Here is a 19,211-nt window from a genome sequence, read left to right as displayed (position 1 = left end):
AAGGAACTGATGGCGTCAGATTTTCAAATGAGGTGTTGTTCTGCCTCCCTCTCTTTGCACAAGATGGATGGAGTGGAGGGAAAGGCAGCTGCTGAGTGGCTGTAATTGTTCTGGCAGCACCTCCCAGTCTGGATGGCTTTGCAGAGAAGAGGGCTGAGGCGAGGCAGTCAAGAGATGGCTGTAGGCTGTGCCACAAGTTTCCTCTGAGACTCTCAGTACTTCATTTCTTGCCTCCCTGTTCTCTTTTGGTATGTCCAACTGATGGCACATCCCCACTCCAGCAGGTTGCGCATGCAGGGACAGTGCCGATGGGATCAGTGTCAGTACCCGCCGCAACCAATTCCCGCTGCAGGAAAATAGAGCTGACAGCTCTTCCTGTTGGAAACCTGAAATGAGAGCAGCTGTGATGTGCTGCCGGGGCATGGAGCTGTAATTTATCCTTCCCCTGCCAGTCTTTCTGAGTTTGTATTATTATTGCTGTTGTTGGTGCTGCTCTTATTGCAAAGGAAAAAGGAGTTCATTTCAAATCATAGAAGCCTCGTGGTAAGGAGATAGGATTGTGCAGAAGAGATGTGCCAATTTTTTTTTAAGCATGGGTGGGTGCTGCTTTTTCTCCTTTTGTTTTTCAGTCACCTGCAATTAGTCACAAGAGTGACTCTTCCAGACCAGAATCACCGGGGCACTGGGTGAGCCATAGGAAAGCACCAGAGCATGATGTATGATGTACTGAACATCCCAGGATGGTGAGGACTGGGTTTGGCATCTGGGGGCTCCTGGTGCCTCCGCCCACCTCACTTGGATGGCAGCAAGCCACATGACAGTGCACAACTCCAGGGCCGAGGCACAGTGGAACTCCCAGATGGTCCCTGAGCTTTCTGGAGCTCTGAAAAAAACATGAATTATTGATAGGAAGGCCCATTCCTCTTTCATCTCCATGAGGATCAAGTCAGCCTGTGCAGGGAGCACCAGAGTGGCTCAAAGGCCCGCAGGACTTTTAAGGACCTCCTTCTTTCACAGATTAATAGTTTTATCAGTCTTTCTAAATTTAGTTTCTTACCATTCACTGGTAATGATTCAAATCTTGTCCCAAGAGATTTATGGGCATTCAGTTCAAGAGGAAACAAAGTAATAAATTCACACAAAAGTGTGTTACAAATGTAATAATGAAATGCCAATTAGAGACATTCGTCTGACCAATTTCTATGGGAAATTGCTCTGATTATTTTATTTCCTCTATCCATTGTTCATTCTTATACAATTTTCTTTGAGCCTAAGTATCTGAGTACTGCACAGCTCTCTCCAGCTCCTATAGGAAAGCACAGAAGCATGGGAGACAATAGATCGACAGCTTGGGTTTGTGCAAAACAAAAGCTCTTCCCACCCTGAAATTAGTGTGTAACCAGATTTTGCTCTCCTTGTTTAGAGGCGTTTTTGTGGCTTCATTGTCCTCTGTATGGGACTGAGGAAATAAGTTACCGTAACATTTTATCCTAAACCAGCACAGCCCCTGCTCCGGTTTAAGGGTTCTGTAAGAGCCATCTGTGCTGCTAAAGCAGCTGGACCAGGGGTGCAGCCCTGTGATGAGCCTGGGGTGTCTCGTGGCGCTGGTTCTTCCATTTGCTGCATGCACAGAGCGCGTACACAGTGCTGGTACGGGGCTGGCTCTGTGGGGTTATGGTAACAGCATGCAGTGAAAGAATTCAGAAAGGTAAAGCAGTTCTTACAGGCTGTGTTCCTGACTATAGAAGACGTCTATAGTGCAGACAAAGATGAAGAAATCTTCATTTCTAGTGCTATAAATGAATGTGTTCTGAAAACGGATTCTCCACTGTATCTTGGCCAATGTACTAGTGACAAAGGGGGCACCAGCCCTCTGCTGAGCCTTGCTTCCAATCCAAAGGGAGAGCAGAGCTGCACAAGCCCGGTAGATTTTGGCAGGGCTGCTTCTGTTTGTTTATGCCATGCTATCTGCAAATGATTACCTCTTCCATGCACAGAAAGCTCATTTTGAAATCCAGATGTGGCTCTTCTGCACTCATTTCCACTGCTGCCTTGTCCGTGAGCTTGGTTCTTGTGGGTGCAGGGGAAGCAAATGGCTCTGCACGTGTTTGCAAAGGAAGCCACATGCCTTGTCTAGTTTCTTGCCCACTGGTTTTTGCTATTCTCATTACTGTGGGTTAGTGTCAAGACTGTCCTCTTCCTTATAACCCAGATTGAAGCTAGTGCATTACAGTTGCCAAGGCAACAAAACATTTTACGTAGCTGTCATACTTAATATAATAAAAAAGGGGTCATAAAGTAGAAGGTTTTAGCTTTGGGACAGGTTACCAGGGAAGGTGATTGCAAGTTGGAAGCTGGTAGCACCCAACATATACCAGGCAGAAGAGTTTTCTGAGAAGCTGCTTTGGCAGAGAAGAACCTTTATGAGGACCAACTCAAGTAGTGGATATTTATTATAGCTCTCGAGAGCTCTCCAGAGGGCACCATACATCCAAGGCATTGCTGGAGTTGCTTTAAATAACACCCTGTACAGCAGCCCCTGGATGACTGCGCAGCAGGCTGTGCTGTTTGCACCTTCCCTTGTGTCTCAGCACGGGTGCTGCTGGTGCCAGAGCCCTGTCCGTGGGGCAGGAGGTCAGAGGCTGCTTTGCCCGTGGCTGACCTGCTCTTCCTTCAGTGGGGTCTGATGGGAGAGCTTTGCTGGCTGCTTACAGGAATGTTGGGGTTTCATCTGAATGATTCCTGCTGAATTTATTTGCATGACCAAAACATGGAAGAAATGTGGGGGAGAAAAATAGCTGAAAGAGTGTTGGCTATTATTTTGATGTTGAATAAAAGAAGCAGAAGGAGATAGCTAGTATTGAGCTAGTCCTTATCCCTCTGGCCAATCAAACGGCAAAGCAAGGTAATGTCTACTAGCTCCCCTTTTTTCTCCAGGGTGCAGATACTTTAAGGTGTATATGTGAAAAGGAAGCAAGAATGCATCCTTTTTATTAATATCATATAATAAAGTGAGGAATTTGGAGCCAGAGCCAGATACAGACGAATATTTCTTTTAAGACAACATAAATCTTAAAAAAACAGACTGGCATCCAGTCTGTTTACGTCAGGGGTCAGGCAGTGTTCATCTTTGCTCTGACGGAGTTGTGCGCTCACACAGAGCAGCTGAGCAGGAGCTGCAGGTTACTGGCGTACGGCGGTGGAGCTGCGGGCTGGGTGCTGCTCTGCGCTGGGAATGCAAGCACATGCTGCGCGGAAGCGGGGTTTGAAATGTGGCTGGACTCTGGAACATCTGCAGTGGGAAGGAGAGCTAAACCTTTAATTAGGGATTTATGAACTGTGCAGCGATGATTGAGTCATTGTTTGACTTGCTTTCCAGAAATAGATGTGCGATTTTTTTTAAATCCCCCCTTCTCCCTTCCGTCCCCCCCAAACGAGCAGAAAACAGCAGGAGGACGAGCGCAGCGTGAGGCGCTGGGCTGCGAGTGCCCGTCTCAGCTGGACCGCGGTCAGCACCAGCAGCTCGGTTTCTATGGGGACTGATGGCAACCGAAAAATGCGGCTTGTGAGGAGCCGTGCGAATGAGGTCACGTTATCTCTGAAACATTGGAAGAAAATCACATGCTGGCCTTGCTCCTTACTGTTTACAATAGGAAAGAAACAAAACTCTTCGCTCTTTTGTGGTTTATGTAAGCTGCAAAGATCTTCTAAAAGTCCTTTTCAACAAATAAGGGAGAATTAGAGTCCTAGTGGTTGTGAAAGGAGAGAGGCGATACTCAAGTTCTGGGGGCAAAGAAATGCTAGCACTGAATGTCAGCTTGCGGCTCTATGAAAAGCGCTTCCCTGCTTTTATTGGCGTGCACGGGTGGGGGAACTGGGGAGGGCGTGCTGTGCTGCTCGTGGCCTCCCGGAGAAGGCAGAGTGTCTGGGGAGGGAGCACTGCTGGGCCCGGCTGGAAGCGTTCCCTCAGGGCGAGGGGGGCGCGGGGGTCCCGTGGCTGCAGAGCAGAGCCCGGCCCCGCTCTGGTGCCCGTGCTGGCCCCTTGGGCTCACGCCCCGGTAAGCTGTTGGCAGCGGGAGCTGTGTGCTGCCCCCCACCATGCTGGCTGGCTGCAGGGAGCTGAGCGGGGCCCCGCGATTCGGAGCCTGGCTGCACCAGGATGGTGATTCCGGCATCCGCAGGGGGGAGGGTTGATCCTCTCGCCTTTATTTAGGTTCTTCAAACAGGCAGACCTCTCTGCCACATCTAGAATTTGCAAATGTATTCTGGTTCTCTCTAACCGCTCATTTACACATTCATAGATGCTAATACGCATCTAGGTTTCCCCTTCAAACTCCTGCTTTCTGATTAATTTTAGGATTTCTGCAGCGATGGGACCCGTTCCTGCAGCTGCCATCGGGGTAGGACTGATTCAGTGGGAATCTAAACATACTGGAGTGCAGTATTTGCTTAAAACGAATGTCGGAGGGTTGAGAATGGCCATGTTTACTCTGAGGTGTGAAGATCTTTCCTCACAGCCCTTTCCACAGTCGTTGGATTGTAAAGCCCAGATGATTAATGGCCTGCTGAGGAGCAAATGACAGCAGGCTTAGTGCCTGCGAGCATTTTTTTTTTCCTGATTCAGAACACAGATGTCTAATTGGAATAGGGTATTTATTAACATAAACTGCTTGGCTATTCAGAAATCGGAGCTAATCAAAACATTGTAAATATCATGCCTGGACAAATGTCACTCTTCACTGTGATTGCATTTCCATATTTTTTCCAATAACTAAAGAAAGTGTAAACAAATATTTACAGCCCGTTGTGGCTGACACATTCCTCGCTGTGGTGTCTGACGTGGCAAGCGTGCACGAAGAAGCAGCGCAGTTATGTCCTGTCTCGCCAGGCTGGGATAACATTTCCGATAAATTTCAGGAATTTCAGAAAATTATATGAAATACTTGAGTTGTATCATGTGCTTCACAACAAAGTAGAATGTGTTTTTTTCTTACCTTGATGACTGCAACTTTTATTGGTAGCAGTACCATTTTTCATGTGCTTTCTGTAATGTATAGTGGCTGCTGCCTAAAATATAAAGAATCCTTTGGAGTGATAATAACTCCTGAAGATGAATAGTTATAAAAGGTGGAGGGAATTGAAAGGCATTTTAATTTGTCATTATTTCAGTGATTCTGGAGAGCAGCTGAATAATTACACTGCCTATAAAGAGCAAGTGTGTAATACTTTCTCTCATTACAGGATTAAATTGTCTCCCTTTCCTTTAAAGTAAGTGAAAATAAAGATCTTTTTGATATCTGCTGTTTTGATCGTAATTTGAAAGCCACAGAATGGCTGGTGCAACTTTGTTTCATGCTGTCTGCTGTACAGATTAATAATTATTTTCATGTAAAGCATTAGCAGCCTGATTTCTCACAATGTAAATCTGGCCTAACCCATGGCTGCTGAATGAGAAACTCCTCGTTGGCCGAGAATGTGACAGCTCATAAACAAGGCAATTCTCTCAGGCTCTGCTGGTCTCTTAAATTGAGGATTCTAAGAAAGTGCCCTTTTTTCAAGTTGTTACAGCACTTTTCTTTCATAAAATCTATGCTTATGCTCTGTGCTTAAAATTTCAAATGTTTTAAGCAGAAAAAGTGTGCTTACATGTTTTTTTAAAACTGAGATTTCCTCATCTCTCACATTGAAAGAACCAAGGTGGTGGCATGGGGCAGGGTCCGGTGTGCTGGGCAGGGGCAGCAAGAGGCTCCCATGGCAGATGCAAGTGAGGGGCATGGAGACTTAGCCCCAAGCCAGAAATAACAAGGGTGAGAGTGACTTCTGCTCTGTTCCTGTGTTGCAGCCTGAAGAACCAGTAGTAGTTCATCAGTCAAAACAAGGAAAAGCACTGAGACTTCTTCTGCGGGGAGGAGCTGTGTAGCGAGAAGAGAGGATACTTTTCTTGGACAATGATCCTGTGGGGATTCGGTAATTAACATGTAACTAACCTTCGCTTTGGACAAATACATGGATTTTTTTTTTTTAATATTGTGGTGAGTTAAAATATTTCAATGGATTTTTTTACCCTTTCAAGATAATATTTATTCAGCACAAAGTCTAGAGTATGATAACTATCCTGTAAATACAACACCTAATCATCACTCATCGTCAGAGACAGTGGAAAGAAAATATTTTACTTTTTCATATTTATTCCTAGATTTCTTCTGAGAGTATAAACTTATTCTATTACATTATCCATGGTAGTGATGTAATCAGTCTTCAACCAGAAATAAACATGCTTTCTTCACCTTCTCCAGCATGGTTTGTGTCAACACATAGACAGCCAAAAATGAATCGCAGGGATTGTGTAACGGATGAATGTTTTCCTTTCCTCTTTGTCTTCAGAGAAACAAACAGTTCACTGAACAAAGAAAACTAAAATGAAAGAGTAGGATCCTTTTCCTGCTGGTAGGATTCCTAAAGGCTAGACGGAAGCCATCTGCTTTATCGACTTTGAATGCACAGCTAAAGCCTGGTGCGCATGGCGCAGCCCCTGCTGCACGCGCTTTGCCCGCTGCACCCGCGGGGAGGTAGTGGGGACGAGGCCGGCGTGGAGGCTGCGTTCAGGACACGGAGGCCAACCTGCGCCTGTCCCCAGAGCTGCCCTCGCTGCATGGGAGCTGGGGCTGCACCGGGGTGAGCGCAGCTGTGCGGCGAGCTTTGCGCTAAGGCAGGAGTCAGCCTTAGGAGCTGCACGCCTTGCAGACCCTTCAGGAACACCTCCTAGTGCCGGCTGCTCAGGAAAGCCCTCCAGGCCGGGCTCTGCTCCGCTGTGCGTGGCACCCTGGTCCGAGTGCTGCGCAGCCTGTGCCCCGTGGCAGGGACTGGCTCCTTGCTAACAGGGAGGAAAAAGCCTCAGAGTATTTGAAGGGGAAAAAAAATCAACAGCCTTGGATGTCCAAGAGGAACGCTGTGCAGATCCCAACTGGGTGCCAGTCTGTAGCACTTTGGTGCTCGTTGGTGAGGAGGGTGTGAATTCCTCCCTGGCTTTGGGGTGAGCTGATATGTAAAGAACTGAATCCACTGGAAATGAGGGAGCTCGCAATTAATTTAGGTTTTCTACTGCAGTCAGCAGGAGGAGACTGGATTTCTTACCTAGCCCATTGCAATGCAAAGAACTGTAAGAAACAAGATCAAATTTCAAGTAGGTCCTACAAGGAATGCAAAACAAACCTTGCTGTGGCCTGTGTTACACCAACTCGGTTAGTGCACTTTGCATGCAGCAAACCTATCTTGTGAATGCTGATAGAGATTAAGCACCACCTCTTTAAAGAGCAGTCTGGTTGGTTTATATGTGTAGTAGCACAATTCTTCTGAGACTGTGGCCGTTTCCCTGCTTCTGCATCTCTGAAATAACAGGCTCTGACATTTCCTTTTTGTGCCCACTCAACTAGAGGCTGTCTTGTGTCTTTGGAAGTGAGCAGTGATGTCTGTGGATCCATCAGTTCATTTAACAGAATTCCAGCATCTCATGGAAGAGCAGTGACCCGCCACTGCTGGTTCTGCATCGGGAAACTTCTAATTTAATCCACAACTCACCACAGTGGCCTGCAGGTTTGTGAATTTTCTGCCAAGTGAACAAATCATCCATAGGTGATTAATCTGTGTCCTCCATCTGCTTCTCTGCACATTAATAAACCAAAGCGAAGAAAAAGTGTATTGCTCTGCATTTTGGTGTTGAGCAGTGCTGTCTGTTTCAGATGAGAGACAGTTGGGCACGTCACTTGGAAACCTGCAGTTATGATGCAAATGTCATTGGTCTGTTTACAGTATTATTGCCATTGTTGTATGTTTGTAATATGGTCGCCTGTAAGTTAGTGAGCTCGGTAGCAGAGGACGCTGTAGGCACTGCTTGTCGCCTTAATTTTGGTCTCAGTTTGAGTGAAGCAACACCCAAAGGGATTGTACAGCAGAGCAGATCTGAGTGGCTGATGTGCAAGTAAAATCAAGGCAACGTCCATGTAAACTTATGCTCAACCATATTTGTGGCAAATGCAATATTTAAAGTCATTAAGTCACAAGGCAGCACATGCTAAGAAGTAATTGTCTTGAAATCAGCGCTGGTACCTGTAGGACTGTGTAGCTACAAGCAACTCTAGGTGTAACTGAGCCTGTGGGATGAAGCAAGAGCAGACTTCTCATGGAGGGGACCTTGTGATGCCGCATGAACAAGAAATAGTCTCACTGCTGCTGACAAGGTTCTGTTCTTCGTGCCTCTCCCCACTGTGGGAAGAAGTTCCTCTGCTGTGGCCTGCTGATCTGCACCGCTGCAGCCAGCTGCAGGGCGTTTCTGCTGCAGCCCTGTGACAGCTGCTGCAGGAAGCAGAGCCAGGGAAAGCTGCTCTGCTTTCCTTTCTTATGATTATGCTGTGCAACTGGCTTTTTAATTACTGTCTCATCTGGGACTCTGAAATCCCTCACTACCTCGCTACCAGGGTAACCTTTTAATGAAAACAAACCTATTTTTGTTGGTGAAAATGATTCTTATACCTTGAAAAGGTGATTAAAAGCCCAAACTCAACAGATTTATTTTGAGAAGACTCTTTGCAAATCTCTGGGAGAGAAGAAAAATAATTCTCCTAAATCAGGAAGAAAATCAATAGTAGATGTTGTTCCACAGAAGCCCGTGTTATTTTGCCTGCCAGCAATGAAGACTAAAGAGACCCCTACTAGTCTAAGAAGAGACTTTTTTGACTTTGCATTGTGGTTTTTTGTTTGTTTGTTGGTTGGTTTTTCCATATGAAATCCATTTGCAAATATACTTAATGTTCAGTGCTTTATTTTCATTTGGCATTAAATCAGAGGACGTGCTATGTGTGTATGACAGCTGGGCTAATTGACTTGACAGAATGGAGTGATCCATTGGTTATCTTCATAGCTGATTAACACAAAATTCATGCAGAATTTTAAATTTTGCCTAAATGTCTTTATCTGCTTTGAAAATCTTTCCTGTTATGTTTTGTTTGTGCTTAGTTTAGTTTAGCCTGAGTGGCTTAGTGGAAGATGTAGAGAAGCACCAGTCTTGTTTGAAATTAGTATTTAATGCTTGTTAAGCTCTCTCCCTGCTCAGCACGTGGTGAGCAGCAGCAGGTGGTGGCTTAGATCACATCACCCATGAGAACAGTGGGCACAGGCTCAGCTCTTGGCTCCTCAGCCCTTAGGAGTCAGGGGAGTGCCGAGGAGGTGCTGAGGTTTTCTGTAAATAAGTGCACGGGATGCTGTTACGTGCTTGAAGAATATCTTCTGCTTACAAAAGGGACAACTGAAGTAAGTTACAAATTCTTCTAGCTTACAGTCTGTCTGATGTGATTTTTTCCCTTCACTTCTTTGGATATAGTAGTCAGGAGAATGTCTAGTGGAGGAAAATGATTGTGTAACTGAAAGGGAGAGTGAGGACCCACAGAGTTCATCACAAAAACTTGTCCCTTCAGTGCTCTCACCTCTTCACTGACTCCTGCTGATTTCATGTTTTGTGTTTAAAACATATTGCAGGCGGAGTTGTTTGTGTGCCTCTATTTGCCTATGCCCGTGTATGTAATACTTGCATTGTTTTTGTGCGTGCTGCATTGCAGTTGCGTTGAGAGGCTCCCACACCTACAGCTTTCTCCTGTTAGAAAGCTTGTGGCATGCAGGGAGGTGCCTGCATGTCCGAGATGTCCCCTGCGCTGTGCCACTGGCCCGCACTTGGCAGCACACCGTGCTCCTCCAGCCAGCCGTGTCTCACGTCCTCTTCCTCGCTGGGGGATCCAAGCACAGCACAAGAACGAGCAGCACGAGGGACCTTTGCTCATCCTGCGGACAGCCTGGAGCTCAGCTCGCTGTGGAGCCAGCCCCTGGGAATGACCTGAGCATTTCTGCCTTCGGTCATTCAAAGGGGAGGGTCAGATGCATTGCAGAATCTAATTGTTTACTCTCTGGGGACAGTAAAAAGTACTACAGAAGCTCTATATGATTAATTTGTGCACTTGCATCAACGCCTTTCATGTGTGGAGGAGAATGGGTTGTTCACAGATGAGTAAGCATCTCCTTAGGTTTCATAGCTATGAGGCTGTTTCATTTGTTGTGTTCTGGGTAATAATATAAGACAGTGTTTCTAAAGCTAAGTGGCCTCTTTACAGAGAGACTGATGTACAGAAATAGGGCACATCGTTCAGGCATGTGCAGCCTGACTTGTTTGAGCCTCCTTCCCCCCAGATTCGTCTTGCAACACGTGCTCCTTCCTCCAGGTTGCACTTAGGCTGCTGCAGAGGCAATTTTGCCAGGAGAAAAAAGAATCCTCCAACTTTTGTGCTCAGGTAATCACTACAAGCTAATTGCAGCAAATTAATTACAGCACAAACACAATTTCTTTCCCTAGGCTTGTGTATAGACAGCTCTGCTTCTGCTGCAGTGAGCTGGGTTGAACTCAGACCCTACAGCCAGGGCACAAATCCTTTTCCCCTGCTGTCCTGCCCGGCCTGGAGGTGGTGGCTTGCCTGGTCTTAGAGAATGCCCGAAGGTGGAAGACCTGTATCTAATTTAGAAAAGCAACATTTTATGCCACTCTGGCAGCTTTGTGATAGATGGTTTGTCCTGAGACGCTGCAAGGGTGGTGCGAAGATAGGTGGGAGTGCAGGAGGAGAGGCACTGAAGACTGCAATGCCACATCCCACGCCACCACATCCCAGCGAGCAAGAGGCGTGCGAGGTGAGCGTGAGACACCCTGTCGCCCCCTCTGCTGCCCTGCTTCAGACCAGGGTAACCAGGGCAGCACAATATTTGCTTCTGTTGCCAGCGTTGTCCTGGCCCAGTCAATCAGGCTTTGGTCCCTAAATCCTTTTAATCTCTTGCTTTTCCTAAGTTCATTAGGCCTTCAAAGCAAGGCATACAAAGACAAATCTCCTAGTGGGAAGTCAGTGATCCCTACAGAAATGCCTCCAGATTGCATAGTCTTCTCTGATGTTGAGACTAGTATACCATCCCAGGCTTAAATGCTGTGTGCAGATATGTTTGAGAGCTTTGAAAATGGATACAGTGAAACCCTTGCATCCCTGAAGGTTAGTTTAAATTGAAGGGTGGAGACACTTGCTTATGATTTCTTCGTTAAAACGACACAGGCTGCATTTTTCATGCAGCACATCTTTACATTACAAAAGTTAATTTTGTTCTGATCAAAGTTCCCCAGCTTAAATTTCTGTGCAAGACAGTCTGTAAGGAAAGTACATCTCAATAATTGCCAGTCTGGTTATGTCTTGCCACACACAAATTTCTAAGGAGCCCGTGCTAACTGGAGCACTGCAGGCACTGGGTGGCAGCTGGAAGCGTGATTTTAAACACCAGAACTGTAAGCTCGTAGACGTGTTGCGTTTAAGTTTTGTAGCACGTACTAATATGCTTCTTCAGGCTCTGATGCAAGACTGCAGGTCATGTTTCAGAAGGCAAGACGCTACCTTTCTGTAGTGTTTTATGCGCAGACATATTACAGCACAAATAATACATGTTTTTTAACTGGCTTCTTGTGCTAAGGCAATAAAGCTCTATGGCAACAGTGTGTAAAGTGACTCTGCCCTGAGACACTCCACTTAATACAAAGAAATTAATCATGGGAGAAGAATACTCCTGGTACGTAAGTGGTACTTTCTTTGTTAAGTTCCTCTTGCATCAACTTAATTAGCAAGTCCTGACCTTTAAAACCACCTTCCATAATCTTCAAATTATTTATGCAAAAGTCTGCATTCCTCCTCCTGGCTATGCTAGTAGCTTGCCACACTTCTCTGGATTTCTCTGAGCTCCTGCAGCATGTGGCCAGCTGGAATTCCTCTCCCACCAGCGAGAAGTGATTGGGAACCTCCACCGCTGTTGTAGTGTGAGACAGGGAGGACCCAATTTGGCTGTTCGATATTCATGACATTAAGAAAGAGAGAGCAAATAGCCATTGACTTTCCAATGTGTTCCCCACTTATATTACTGCACTGAGCTTGATTTCAAGACCTGAGAATAAATTTTCTAGTCTAATTCCTATTTTCAGTGTCAGAATAGGGATGATGGAGCTATTCCTATTGACCTAGTGATGTTTATCTTTGCTATGTATGTTCTAGCTTTCAAGTGCTGGGGCAGGAGGCAGCTGCAGAACTCTTCAGGACTGAGCAATGTATTACACTTTTATATCTCTTTCTTACTTACTGCTTGTACCCTCAGTCACAGGAGAGCTAAAGCAAACTATAAAATTCCTTCTCTATATCATTTCCTCATTTTCCCAGCACCTTTGTGCATGTCATAATCCTGCCAGTACTACTCAAAATCATCTCTGAGTGCAGCTGGCTTGTACCCTTGCCAGGACCTCATTTCACATCCTTTAACAGAGGGGTTGCAGGCTGTGGCTTTGCTAAAGGCACAGGACTGAACATGAGCAGCTGAGGCTAAACAGTTGCCTTGGATGCCTCTCCGTGCCAGAGGACCGCCAAATGCGCCAGAGCCCTTCATCACCCCGGCCAGCCTCTCCTGGCTCCCCTCCCACACCCACAGCCCGCTGGTCCTGGAGTTGACCCCCACCTAGTCCTGGCCCCGTCTGGCTCCTGAGGGGCTGTGAGAGCTGGGCTGCTCCCCCAGGGCAGACGGGGTGGGAGCCACACTGAAGCGGTGCGGCAGTGATGGTAACAGCTTGCTTGCCTCGATGGCACGAACTGGATTTGCTGTGCCAAGGCTTGAAAGAGAACAGTTTAAGCAGCATCCCCTTCGTGGCCCACTGCTTGCTAATCGAGCCTCATGGTGTTCTCATAGATCTTTGACAATAGCCTTTGTCTAATATGTTTTTAATCAGTGTGTGCATTTCAATTTGCATATTAATAGCAAGGAGATGTTATTATATGCTGCTGTTGATGAGATGGTTGTCATGCCTAGCTTTCCAGTCTGAGGAAAGAAAGAAGCTGTGTCTATTGTATAAAAGATGAAATTGCACACATTTTAGGATCTACTATTCTCTGCCTCTATCTTTATTTATATCTGCTTTTTTTTTCTTTATAGCTCACATGGGTTCTCTCTCTCTTTCTCTCTCTCTTGCTCAACAAGCATAATTTAATAGGATTTTGTGTCTGTTGTGACAGGTCCAAGCTAACCTAAATATCACATTTTTCTGGACATTTTTGACTTGTCAAATGGCAAAAACTTGACCCAGCTTAGGAGCCTGTTTATTGCAGCTGACCACAGCAGAATATTTATATGCCAGCAATGAACAATGGCACTGCTCATTCTCTGGGTTTCTGCATTTCACATCTACCATAGGTGTAAGCTTCGAGCAGATGCCAGCTGCCTGGATGTGGTCTCAGAGCCACTGCTCATCCTCAGCCACTGCAGAGGCTGGAGCAGATCAGAGCTGGAGCTGTGCTCCGCTGCTCCCTAGCAGAGGTGCCGGGAGGAGCAAGACGAGTGGGGGCTCAAGGAACGTTGAAGAACAAGCCCTGAGTGCCAGTTCCTCATGCTGACTGTTTTCCAACTTCACGACACTGCAGGATAAGCAATGCTTTTGTCCCAGGTTCTCAGAATGATGAGGAGCTGAATGTTCTCAAGTGTGGCTAGGTGATTTAGGAGCTTGGCTCCATCTGCTTCCAGTTTGCATCCCCTGCTGTCAGCATTTAATCCCAAATCATCCCCAAGGCTTCCCTCCAGATCCTGGCACTAGGAGAGTGTTTATCTTGTTTTCTTTCTGCTTTTCCCATCCCCTTTCTCTCCCCTGCTGTGTCAGATGCACAGACCTCTCTCTGGCACAGCACAGACACAGGCTCTCTGTGGCTTTCAGATCTGGGAGGTGATTTTGTGTGTGCTGGTTTTGCTCTTCACCTTCCTTCCCTCGTGGCTCAGCAAGAAAAGGGCCTGAAGGCAAAAAGCCAAGAGATAAAGGAGAGAGATGAAAACAGAAACTAAAGAAATTGGAAGCAGAAGAAAAAAATCTGGAAGAAAAAACACATCCCCCTCCCAGCCTAACTCCTCTAATTGCTGTTGTAGCTCCCTGGCAGAGGAGTGGGGTGGAGGAAAAGCCAGCCTTTTTGGCCAGTGTGGGCTGAATGCCAGGGGCTCCTGCTGGTTACTGCTGGGGGGGGGTGTAGTAACTTTAAGCCCAGTCCAGTTTTAGCATCACTAAATTTTAAACATGCTCTCCTAATCTGAGATCAAAGCACACAGTCAGCAAAGGGCATCTGGAGGGAGAACAGGGCTGTATTTTTCATCCTTTCTCCTCTGCCAACAAAGCTGTCCCTGCTGAGGAGTGCCCTGCAAGGGGGTGCTGCAGCTCAGCACTGCGCTCCTGCAGCTGGAAATGGGTCCCTGCCCTCCCATGCCTGGCCCTGGAAGGAACAGCCAGGAGAAGGCAGGGAAAGCCACTGCCAGCCTCAGGAGCATCCCCATTTGCTGTGCAAAATGACAGCAGCAGGCACATGACTGAAGAGTGGAATAGGCACTACTCATGTAAACGCTGCATAAATATTGAGTGACAATATTTTGAAAGAGAAACCTCTCAGTGATCTGTGAGCAGGGAGGCAGTGCAGAATTAGGTGTTTTCAATCACACCAGCTCCACAAAAAAAGGAACCTGGCTGCTGATCTGAAATCAGCCTGCAGTTTCTGCAGCCACCCACTGCAGGCTGTATGGGACAAAAGGAGCAATATGAGATAGGAAAAAAAACCCTGTGAGCATTTGCTGTAGAGAAAGTGGCTGGAGTAATAAGACCAAGCAAAGGCGTGGGATGGATGTTTCACTCCAGAGCTTCAATCCATTAGTATAATCATGCTTGTTATCATAGTAAATGTAAATAACTGAATGAGTTCAAATTCAGTATTTGACAACACTGACTCTTTGTGAGTACACACTGAGTTCTTGTAGAAAGCCTTTATTTCATCAGACAGTCTAACAATATTTTAAACAGTCCTTTAGGCATTTAGTTAGGACCATATTCTGTGATTTTTCTTGTTCTCTGAAGCATAAAGCCTCTCACAAGTTCATGTTTTAAGTGATTGCTTGAATCAAAATACGTGGCAGTTTGGCAGCTTGCCTTTTACTGCATTGCTATAGCCTGCAATAATAGCAATAATGGTATGATGAAAATACAAAAAAAGCTGTTTTGCACCTTGTCAGCCAAAGGCAACAAATATCCAGGATAACCTTACTTTATTTTCCATTGGATGTGGTGGCCCTGAACCCTCAGTGGCATCCAAGACAGGCATCAGAGCCACAGTCTGTCCCACCACGCTAAGGAAGCATCCTTTTTAATTAGCACTGCTGGCAGGCTCCTGTCCTTGCAGAGCTGAGCACGGTGTCCTTCCTCACGGGCGTCCATCGTGGGTCTGGATCTCACAGGGGCTTTGCTCTCTGCGCAGATTTCTGCTCTGTGCCTCGGATCCCCACCAGGCAGGGCCAGTGCAATAGGGCAGAGCAGGACAGTCCCCACCACGTCTGGCAGGTGCTGGGCAGGTGCTGTTCCCTTTGCTAAAGCGAAATCCCCATCCTTCAGCGGCCCTGAGGTGCTTTGCAGGTGGGCTGTGGTGGAAAAGTGCTGCTCTGTGAGGTGAGATCAGCACCCTGGGGCTGGAAGGGGGTTTTCAAAGGCCTGGAGACAACCAGTATTCAGAAATAGATCAGAACAAGCATTTCCATCCAGAAAGGAAGAACTAGTAAAAGGTGGTTCAAAATAGAATCTTCTGTGATGTCCCACCCGCACATATTTTTAATGAGACTAGTGCTGGTCTTAACAGGCAAATGACCTAAATTCAGCCACAGCTCTGTACTATTGATTCAATAGCTTTCTTAATGAGGAAATTATTATCTTCATTGGGAAATATGGAATGCAGCAGGTGCATGGTGTTAAATAATGAACAGGGAACTTGGCTAGTGCCAGGAATGTGATGATGCCTTGCTGGGGATGAGGGGCCCTCGGATGGACCCTCTGCAAGGATGCTTCCTTTGTGTGTGGCCTTACAGAACACAAAGAGATGCTTGTGCTACTGGGTATTTTTATTCGGGCTGCCAGGCAGGGGCTCTTGATTCGTAAGGTGGCACTGTGCTTTCTTCCTTGACCCTGCCACTGAAAGCAGTTTGAGGCACAGACTGCACAGGTCTATGCCTTCAACTGCTTCCGCAGGCTTAAGCAGTGTGTACCTTTGGAAAGTCTGGCCTGAGCCCAGCTTAGAACACAGTTCTCTAAATCACCACAAGTCCTGTCACAACTGCTTCCCCCCACCCTGATATGAGTCACTTCCAAATACACCTTTAGTTCATTAATGCAGTGATGCATTAAAATGAATCTCCGTAAAACGACGATGCTGATGACAACAATTCCCACCCTCCACCCACCCTCTGCCCCAAGTCCTCAGGTTAATTTTTGCCTTGAATCTTGCAGATGGAAGCACCAATATTCTGCAAAATTGTGTCCAGATCCTGAGGGGAGCTGGGCACAGCCGAACAACTTCTGCACGCTGAGACCATGGGCTCCTGCAGGGGGAGGCCACCTGGAAGAGATGAGCTGTGCTGGGCTGCAGTGGCTCTAGTAGGGCACGGTCTGTCGGTGCTCACTGTGCAGTCCTGTATCAAGCCCTGAGGACTGCATCTGTGCTGGTGGTGCGCTGACTTTGGGATCTGCCGTCTGGAACAAGACCAAGCGGTAACTGAAAGACCACAAGGCTTTGCTTTAGCATTGATTGAATTAGATGGTGATTTGTGGTATGTTACTCCATAGAGTCAAGCAGGAAAAAGCAAAGGAAAATGGAGGACAAGTACGCTTTCTCAGCTGGCATAAACTAAAGCAAAGCGGCTTGTAGAGGAGACCAGAACTGCCACTGGGCTAAAGCCTTACAAAACAGAGCTAGAAAGCTAGATGACATGCTCTTTTCTAGTGATTTTACTCAGTGGGCAGTGAAGCACAGTTGATAAGCAGGGCAGTATAAATCAGCAAAGTGTCTGATACAGCCCAGCATGCACTGATGTGACCTGGAAAGCTCCGTAAGCCAAGCTATTAAATCATATGCACAAGAAAAGCAGTCAAGCGCTGCTTTACCAGTAGGAACCAGCATTTTGGTAAAACTCATCTTTATTTTGAATGTTGTCCTCAGCATTACATTGGTGGCCACTTAACAGTAAGTGCCTACAAGCTCTGAAAACAAGAAGGCAAAAAGGCTCTTTTGACCAAAGGCCTGTTGATTTCCTTCTCCAAATTACCTGGCTTCAGCCTGTTCCCTGCCTTTCCTGGCCAGGACTCCTCGGATGGTTTGTAGGAGAGAGCTCTGGTGGTGTGCAGGCATCCATGCACGTCTCGTCTCCAGCAGCAGTGCGGAGCCGCCTGCGTCCCCCTGGGCCGGCAGAGCCCTCCCCAGGCCTCATTCCTCACCGGCCTGGGCTCAGCTGGTGCCAGGAGAGGGACCAGCTGGCGATCACCCATGCCTGTGGCACCATGCTCGGCTGGGGAACAGGCTGCTGTGCAGAAAGCCTGCTCCCTCCCACTAATTTAAAACCCTGTGTGCACTTCTGCAGCAGGGATGCTTCCAAAGACCCAGCTGCCTTGCTAGCTCCAGGTCAGATCTGTCCATGCACTCACACAAGCTCAACCAGTAGCCAGCTAAAAATGCCCCGGTGATGGATGCAGAGCAAACCGCCAGGGAGCCGCTGCTCAGCACAGCACAGCCGTCAGCCCTGCCAGCCTCCCAGGGCCGGGGGGAGCCGGCATCACCCCAGCCCTGGTGGCGCGGCAGCACGGGTCGGTGCTGGCGGGGCAGGCACGGAGCCGCCTTTGAGATGCGGGTTTCTATTTGCAGGTGATGCTTTCTGACTACAATAATAGCAATAGTGACCGTGTTAGAGTTCTTGTTGACTTTCACCTTCATAATCAGCTCTATGTAATTTAGGATTAATTGTAGTGGTGATGATTTATGGATATAAGCAAATAAAGGTTTATAGCAAAATGCACTGCTTTTTTATTAGAGTATCCACTATAGTTAGAACATGGACAAGCTTTAGGGTGCACAGATTCTTCTTTGGGTCTGAAATGGAAACAACGAGCTTTAAACTAGACAGAGACTGGAAAAAAAATCAGCTTTAGTATAACATAATTACGGCAGCAAACTAGACAGGAGGAAAAAGGTAGTAAGCATCTGCAAAATTAGCTATTATAAATGTCATGTATTATTTCAAGTCTGGGATCTTTAAATAGTGTTAGAACCATCACCTAATTTCCCAGCACTTGAAATAAATTTATTGTTTTGCAATGGACAAAAAATGGAGCTGTCACTTGGCAGATGAGAATTACACACATTGTGATTTGCTTGTAGGGTGTTTTTGTACAATGCTCTCCATTGACATTCAGCGCATCGTGTGTTTTGTATGTGACAATGTCCAACCTGGTAATTTCTGTTCTGAGAACAGGATATTTGTGTATGTACCATTTCTGAAGTAAGCACAATCGTAGAGAAGTATTTCAAAAGGAATGTTAAAAATAAATAATTTGAAATCTGTTAGATTGTTTTTTTTGTTTGTTTGTTTTATTTTTAATTATTTTTTTTCTATTTTATTATTATTGTTATTTTTGAGGATGGGTTTCAGTTGCACATATTTCCTGCCAGCTAAATGCTGTCCACCTTCAATGTGCTCTGGAGTAAGGGGTTGCCTGTTTCCTTCACAGAGACGTGGCAGCCACCAGCCGTCCCCTCGCCCTCCTGCAAGCCTCTGGCGTAATCTGTGAGGCAGGGACCTGCCTCCTGTGGGAAGAGCAGCCAAAGCTGCCTTTCCTTTCTTGTGGCAGAGCCGTCATTCCCTATGCTTAAAATAGGCCCCCTGTATCACTTGGCTCTATCACAGCCGTGCTCCGCAAGGAGCATACAGGGGTGACACGGGGGTGGTGGCAGGGTGCAGTGCCAGGGACAGGGGGATGCACAGGGAATGGCCAGTGCCAGCTGCAGCCGGCTGCCCCGGCTGGCTCCGTCCAGGTCACCCAGAGATCGGCTGTGCTCATCGGCTGAGACACTTTCCCCTGGCACCTTCATACCCTGCTCTGCTCTGCATTCCCACCCACTCGGTGAGTGCTCCTTTTCTCCTGCCAGATTAGCAAAACAAAGCCTTCTGACCTCTGAACAATTAGATGCTAGCACAGGCCAAAAGAAAAGGAATTTGAAAAAGTATATTAATCTTTCAGCCCCAGTTCACCCCTTATTAACTGG

At 46.8% G+C, this 19,211-nt stretch overlaps 1 protein-coding gene across 1 annotated transcript in view; it reads left to right on the top strand.

Moving 5' to 3' along the window:
- Positions 1–18,510, top strand: part of ZMAT4 (zinc finger matrin-type 4) — a 67,730-nt gene extending 49,220 nt beyond the window's left edge. Inside the window, exon 7 of the mRNA XM_035345146.1 lies at positions 5,843–18,510. Within this exon, the coding sequence (XP_035201037.1) occupies positions 5,843–5,858 (16 nt within the window). The 3' untranslated portion in view covers positions 5,859–18,510. The remainder of the gene's footprint in view (positions 1–5,842) is intronic.
- The last annotated feature ends 701 nt before the right edge of the window (positions 18,511–19,211 follow it).

Source organism: Oxyura jamaicensis, chromosome 22 (assembly GCF_011077185.1).
Source record: "Oxyura jamaicensis isolate SHBP4307 breed ruddy duck chromosome 22, BPBGC_Ojam_1.0, whole genome shotgun sequence".
In the NCBI taxonomy this organism is placed as follows: domain Eukaryota; kingdom Metazoa; phylum Chordata; class Aves; order Anseriformes; family Anatidae; genus Oxyura; species Oxyura jamaicensis.
The sequence above is the reverse complement of the archived record's forward strand: the minus strand, read 5'-3'. Positions and strand labels throughout refer to the sequence as shown.